The sequence below is a fragment of the Styela clava genome, chromosome 5, assembly GCF_964204865.1.
Source record: "Styela clava chromosome 5, kaStyClav1.hap1.2, whole genome shotgun sequence".
Classification (NCBI taxonomy): Eukaryota; Metazoa; Chordata; class Ascidiacea; order Stolidobranchia; family Styelidae; genus Styela; species Styela clava.
Window position 1 is genome coordinate 7,386,474 of NC_135254.1, and position 7,683 is coordinate 7,394,156.

Here is a 7,683-nt window from a genome sequence, read left to right on the forward strand (position 1 = left end):
ACGTGGCATAAAGAATGCGTATATTTTTAAACATAACTTGACGAGTCCGGCAAAGTGAGCCCCTTGAAAACCAATGAAAAGTGCTCGGTCAGGTCATGGATGAGCAGGTAAGCAACGTGTTTCTGTGATTCGCATTTATAAAATTCGAAATGTAATTGCACATGGGTTTAAGTTATTACTGATGAATATCATAATTATTTATTTGTTTTATTTAATATTTGAATGTTGTTATGAAAACGATTAACGGCGCGGAATTTCCTTAGTTGTAAGTGGCGCATTCATCTGATTTGGGAAATTGAAGGACGCGTCTTTACTTTTTACCTTGTGTACACGAATCCCGCGTTCGTTGATAGTGACTCGCTAAAAGTTTTACAACAGAAAGCGAAGGTACCGGTACCGCATTTGTTGAATTGAGATTAATTCTATAATAGCGATTTGAATATATTATATTGAGAAACCGTGACATATCGTCTCCTTACTTTACTGTCTAAATAGACTACAACTAGCATTGTTGAATTGAGCTACCGTACCGTACATTTTATATTTATGTAATATTCGAAAACTGTGGCATACAGGCATACGGTACCGACACCCTACTATTGCTTTTTTATCGGCATATAGTACCTGTAACATTGTATCAGTGGGTAGCCGAACTTCAGCGCTGTTCTGTAATTAACCTTCTGTATGACCATCTTAGTAGGCTATTTTATGCTTGTTTTACTGTTTTAGAAGAGTGGCCATAACTGTCAAAGTCTTGTTGGGTTCTGGTTTAGTTTTCACAATCACAAAAATGGAACTAACTGCTGACGGATATGATAAAGATCATTGTGCAGAAATAATGAAGAAGCTTAACGAAATGAGAAAAAATAAAGAATATTGTGACATTGCAATAAAGGTTGGTAATGAAGAAATCTTAGCACACAGAAATATTTTGTCCACAGGGTCAGACTATTTCAGAGCAATGCTGTTTCATGAAAATGTTGAAAGTCGATCTGGCGTCATTCAAATGAAACAAACTGAATTTTCAAGCGTTAGGATTTGCATTGATTTCATTTACACTGGACATGTTAGCATTCCTGACTCTAAAAATTGCAAACAACTAATGCATACTGCTCATATTATGCAGCTACAAAAAGTTTGCGAGAATGTTGCGACATATCTTCGAAAGAAAATAAATATAGAGTCGTTTTATTCAGCAAAGATAATTGCAGATATGTTCAATTGTACAAAATTACTTGAATGTTGTGAAAAGTTTGCTTTAAAAAATTTTCAACATTTAGCTATGAAGGATGATTTTAAACATTTAGAGAAGGAATTTGTTTCTTTGTTGATTGGATCACGGAATACAAAAGCTTCCGAAGACATAAAATGCAAGGCTCTGATTATTTGGACAAATTTTGAGAGAGGAACTCGAACTTCTACTTTTGAAGCACTTTTTGAAAAATTGAATTTGACTAAAATTGCTTCGAAATATCGGTCATATCTTATTCAAAAAGAGCCTTCAGTTTTCAACTCAGATTTATGTACGAGTGCTCTAACTCAAGCCAATGATTTAACAAATGTAGAGCCAGAGGATGTTGACATAGCCACCTCAAAATTTGTGACTAATGAAAATGTAATTGCAGTGTTTAGTAAAACAACATGTTCCATCCATGTTTTCAATCCATTTCTGAAAACCTGGACAGAAATGCAGAAGATCGATAAGGAATTTGTTGCTAAATACTTCACTGCAGCAGTGCTTAATGACATTATATATGTTTTTGGAAATTACGGGAACAATTATAAGTTGGATTACATCGACATCAATGCTACATGGGTTCGACTGGACGATCGAAAATCAGCTAAGAAACGTGCGATCGGTGTTGCCTTTGGCAACTATATTTACGCATTTGCTGATCATGGTTGGTATAGTAATGCTGTTGAGAAATATGACCCATATGATGGAACTTGGTCTGATGTCACGCATAAGCCAGTGGAAGGATTTGGATCATCTATTGTTTCTCTTGAAAGTTTCATCTACTGCATAGGAGGGGTGAACAATACTGGACATATGTCGAATAACTTGAGATTTAATCCATTAGATTTAACATGGAGAGAACTTCCGTCAATGCCAACTGCACGAAAATTTTCTTCTGCAGCCGGACTCGAGGAAAAAATTTATGTAATGGGTGGGACTCAAAGCTTCCATTTGAATATTGTAGAGTGTTTCGATATAGTTGCAGAAACGTGGACCACTGTTGCTAGTTTAAACAATGCAAGGGCAAAGTTTACTTCATGTGTTGTGGGAGATAAGCTATTTGTTGTTGGAGGGGAGCTTTCTAACAATACAATTGAAGAACTGGATCCTGAGAGTAATAACTGGAATGTTGTAGATAAAATGAGTGGAAAATTCATTCAAGCCAATGCTTCCGTTCCACTGTATATTCTTCTCCCTTAGCAAAGGTTGAATTTGTTGATCTACTTCCCTACCTAGAAAAGTTTTCTGTCAACACACAACTGTTGTCTTTTAGATCTCATTTATTTGCTATCAGGTCGCCTTCCAGCTGGAAGACAAAAAACTGTGCTCGCAGTCTCACAAATCAGTTTTAGCTTCTGAACTCGGTTTGATTGCATTGTTTCAATTGTATTGACACACAAGTTCAGCAATTTTATGCGATTATTGTATTACTTATAAGTGTATAAAATTTGTATTGGGAATTAATATTCATCGATATTGATGTAATGGATCATTTGAAACCAGCACTGTGAAGTAGAAGCTTGTTATGTTTGTACTGGTATTGTAGGGAATTAAGAGAGACACCTTTTTAACGCAAAATGAAAGCGATAGAAATATTGGGAAACCGGCAGTTATGCAGAGGCGAGAGCCGTTGAAGCACGCACCCCGGCGCTTACTGACTTTGGCCGATATATATCGTTGGTTTACTGCCGATCGGAATTAATTTATATAATTTATATCGGCCCGATATATCAGTAGACCGATATATTGGTCGAGCTCTCATTATTAACATGAAAATATAATTTATATCATTATTATTTTATAACATATTATTATGAACACTGTATTCTTAGACTTGTGAATAATAGAATTTAAATTTTGTCTAAACCAAAATTACCATCAATGGCATTAGTTCATTTCCCACTGTGTATATCATTTCCACCAACTGCTTAATTCTATTTTTGTAAAATTTTTATTTCTACCATCTTAAATCCCTCATTTTATTCGCTGGTATATTCTTTCCTGAGCTGAATGACCATAATAACATGATTTGCGTTTTGAAAGCTGTTACTTTATTCCTTTTTGACAGTGTGCTTTTCTGAAAAATATTGTTGATGATGTGTATGTGGCTACTTTTTCTTTATATTGGCGTATTATACTTTTGAATGTTCAATTCAATTTTTTATTTATGTTAAAATCTTATTTGTAGGTATTTTATAAATACCGTTTTTGCCCCTTACACAGGGGAGGCCAGGATTATAGCGAATGTACCACTGATAATTCAAATAAAAGTACAAAAAAACAAAAAATTTGGGCAAAAATCTTACCGCCCAGAATTACTTCCTCATGTTATTAATCTTGGGTAACATTACTGCTCATTTGGTGCAAACTGTAACATATCGTATGTATGCTAACCACTGAGATATTGTGTTCTACAATTACATTACCACTGTTCCATGAGTTGGCATCTTTTTCATAGAGAAATAAAACACTTTCATATTATTTCCACTGTAGATATAACATATATTCCTGCATTTTTTTGTATTTTCAGACTCAAAATCGAATTTATAAATTTAGTGAAATTTTTTCTGCTATAAATCATCATGGCTGCTGCAAGAGAGCCACGTTGTACTGCAGGAAATCGGATGTCAAAGGTCATGGAAGAGGAACTAGACGAGGATGACTTTTATAAGACTACGTACGGAGGTTTTGAAGAGGAAAAAGAAGATAATGATTTTGAGTCGGACCAAGAAGATTCCGCAGACGAAGTCGACTCAGATTTCGATATCTCGGAAAACGATGAAATTGTCAGCGATCAAGATGAAGAAACTATAAAACAATCTGAGAAAAAACGAAAAAGAGGAGCGAACACAAAAGCTTATAAAGATCCCTCAATTAAAAAAGCAAAAAAAGATGAAAAAGAAATTAGTAAAAGTGATGATAACAAGGAAGAAAAAGTTCCGAAAGAGGCGAAAAAAACTGAACCAACTGCCGTAAACAATGACGGGCCAAGTCGTAAATCATCTCGTCGCGCCACGGCAGCAAATTCCTATTTAATAAGCATGAAAGTAAAAGAACGTAAAATCGCAGACCAAAAGAAAAAAGAAACTGTGAAAAAACCAATGGCTGGAGTGAGACGTTTGACCCAGGAAGAATTAATGCAAGAGGCGGAAAGAACGGAACGTAAAAACTTGAAATCGCTGCACAACTATCAACGTCTCGAAGCAAATCGAAAAAAATCTAGCACAAAAAAGCGAACATTTGCAGAACCAACAATCAAATACTTATCGACAACAATGCCATCAGTGGACCCGGATGAGCCATCAAAAATTTCGAGAGATTTTATAATTTTCTCTGAACCTGAAGTTTTTAAAAATGAATTCCACTGGAAAAAACAGCCTCGAATCAATAAACCTATATGTCCAGTTACAAATAAGCCTGCCAGATATATAGACCCACTTACTAATATTCCTTATTATGACATGGATGCTTTTAAACTTATTCGTGAAGCACATACTTTATCACTGGCAAAACGTGATAAGGTAAAATGATTCTATAAATTTCTGGTTACACCTGATGGTTACATCTGGCAGCCTCATTATCTGTGGCCCGTGTCACATTTGCTGGAGATTATTAATCAAAAATCGCATTTGTCTAGTCATAAAAATAACCAGAAAAATCTTTCGACATATTGTTGCATCACTAATGTCACTGAATTGACTAAGAGTTATGACGATTTGCACATTTTAGAAAGTTTTTTGATGGTCTTTGCATGTTTTAGCTTGATAAATGACAAATAATGATCGATGTGTTTGCACAATAAAAGTGTTTGTTTTTTATTGCACTGTTTGCATATTCTTGGCACTATTGTGGCCCCTGAACAATGCAAAATTAATATTGTTGTTCCCAAAGCGGACAACTTTGGACCACCCTGGCTTAGACTGATAGCTTCCTGATGCATAAGCCAACTTTTCCGATTCAAAAAGCATTTCCAGGAACATTCTTCTGTGGCAAGGTTACTAATTTACCGTAGTAAAATGCTCAGATGTTATGACCTTGCTGCCCATCAAAAAATAATTAACACTGTATAATGGTTTGGATTATTCACATTAAAAGCAACATGCGACTTAATCATGTAAATTTTTTTGATGAGTCATTTTAAAATCTATACGCTGTCATGTTCACCTGAAGTTGAACTCTTTCAAATTTTGTAAAATTGAGTATACACTGCCTTAATTTTTATTCTACATTTTTCCAAGCCTAAGCTATAGTGCAGTTCTGTTTATTTGTGAAAAAATTTCCAATCGCCTGAGATCTTGATTATCTTTATGTTTGTACCCTGGTCTGTTTTGTCATTTAGGGTACGGTAGGATTTACATATTTATCCCAAGGGAGAGGAAAGCTGCTAAGACGACTTAATCACATAAACCACAGTTTGTCGTCCGGTTACATATCCATGTCGGGTATGGGATTAATTAACCAGTTATTTGTTTCAGATGCATGGACTTGATGCTGAAGGAAGCCTTAACCGACTAGCAGTTATGTGAACCAGCCTATGGCGGCGAGGAGTCTACCAATCCTCTCACACATAATTATCTCCAATGGGATTCGAACCTGCGAACACACAAAAGGTAATCGGAGGTGCAGTGGCGAGCATATTCCTATCGCATAGCACGATGCGCCACACTGCCGAGCCCTCACTTAAATTTTCTAATATGTGACTGTTAAACCTATTAAAATTATTCGGAGTGTATCTCTTTGTTTGTGCTGCAAAATTTTTCCAATTTTTCATGTATAAGATTTTGGTAATGTTTACTAGGGTTCCATTACATTTGAACCCACGGACATTTGAACCCATGACAATTGCACCTGCATACTATTGCACATATGGAAATTTTTTTGTTTTACCGATAATTGAACCCATACTCACCCTAACCCATGGGTTTTAGCAACCGCATATAGATTGAACCCGCGGATATACGCATGGGTTCAAATGTCCGGTCACCGTTTACTAGATATCAGTAATATCTGGTCTGTTACTCTGAAAGAAAAGTTTTTCTTCATTATTTCCATTTATATCAATTATTTTCTTTTCTAGATTGAATATGCCACCAAAGTTAAGGTTACCGCCTCTGCCATCCATTGCAAGCATTCTTAAAATTTATAATGTCCGAGCAAAGAAACAGTTGGCGCAAAATTTTTTATTCGATCCGAGAATAATTGGTAGAATGGTGGATTGTGCTACGAGTGATTTGACTGGAAAACATATATGTGAAGTTGGACCTGGTCCGGGAGGAATAACTCGGTCAATATTGAACAAAAATGCAGAGAGTGTTTCTGTGGTTGAAAAAGATTGGAGGTTTATCCAAAGTTTGCAAATGTTAGCGAGCACAACGCAAGGACGCATGAAAATTCATCATGAGGATATTTTAGATTTTGACGAAACGATTGCGTTTCCCAAAGAAGAAGCGAAACCGTGGACTGAATCTAAACTACCAGCTTTATGTTTCATGGGGAATCTGCCATTTAATGTTTCTTTGCCGCTTTTATTTAAATGGCTGAATTTGATATCACATCATAGTGGTGTCTATGAGCTAGGAAGAATTCCAGCGATCTTAACATTTCAACAAGAAGTCGGAGAACGCTTAGTAGCTTTGCCAAAAGAATCACAAAGATGTAGACTTTCGATTACGGCACAATATTTATGTCATATTGACTATTGTCACACAATTTTTGGGAAATCTTTTGTACCACCCCCAAAAGTAAACGTCGCTGTTATAAGAATTGTTCCTAAGAAGCAGTTTGAGATACAATTACCTTTTAAAACTGTTGATCATGTTGTAAAACACATATTTCACTTCCGACAGAAGCGTTGTCGTAAAGGTATTGCGACACTTTTCCCTCGAAGTCGCATGGATTTAGTGGATGAAATGATAAGAATATCTGGTGTTAACCCGTTAGAACGGCCGTTTAATCTATACATGGCACATTTTAGAGACTTATGTTACGCTTATCAAGAAATTTGTGACAGAATTCCTAATATTGCTCTCGTAGACACTTATCATAATAAAGAATGGTTGAAATATTTTGATGAAGGTGGAGAACCTCTTAATGATGTTCTTTTACCGAAGTTGCCAGAAATCGAAGATAATTTTAATTGTAAGAACGTTGAGGCTCTTCATGAGTTATCAGATGAAACTGAACAAATTTCATCACTTGCTTAAGGGAATCTGTCAAAAAAAAGTTCATCCACTCATTTCCACAATCGACACTCCAATCAAATAAACCCTCAAATGGTTCCTATTCTCCTTTGTATAGAACCAATATGTTGCCATAATTTATTAGGCTGAATATAAATGTGCAAGTCTTATTAAAGTCACCAATATCTGTTAAATCTTTTAAAAATATCCAACTTTTCAATTGCATACCATGTCTTTAAATGCAATCATAAGCCAACCAATTCAGTA

At 35.6% G+C, this 7,683-nt stretch overlaps 3 protein-coding genes across 3 annotated transcripts; all 3 read left to right on the forward strand.

The window, feature by feature from the left end:
- On the forward strand, window positions 1-3,761 carry LOC120344407 (kelch-like protein 12). The gene is made up of 2 exons (XM_039413625.2): window positions 1-107; window positions 730-3,761. The coding sequence occupies exons 1-2, from the start codon at window positions 100-102 to the stop codon at window positions 2,435-2,437; spliced, it is 1,716 nt and encodes a 571-aa protein (XP_039269559.2). The 5' UTR covers window positions 1-99; the 3' UTR covers window positions 2,438-3,761.
- Window positions 3,762-3,768: 7 nt separating this feature from the next.
- LOC120344428 (vacuolar protein sorting-associated protein 72 homolog) lies at window positions 3,769-5,864 on the forward strand. Its single transcript, XM_039413658.2, has one exon. It carries the CDS (start codon window positions 3,820-3,822, stop codon window positions 4,765-4,767), a length of 948 nt encoding a protein of 315 aa, XP_039269592.2. The 5' UTR covers window positions 3,769-3,819; the 3' UTR covers window positions 4,768-5,864.
- On the forward strand, window positions 5,729-7,440 carry LOC120344423 (dimethyladenosine transferase 1, mitochondrial-like). The gene is made up of 2 exons (XM_039413652.2): window positions 5,729-5,847; window positions 6,315-7,440. Exon 2 carries the CDS (start codon window positions 6,322-6,324, stop codon window positions 7,438-7,440), a length of 1,119 nt encoding a protein of 372 aa, XP_039269586.2. The 5' UTR covers window positions 5,729-5,847; window positions 6,315-6,321.
- The last annotated feature ends 243 nt before the right edge of the window (window positions 7,441-7,683 follow it).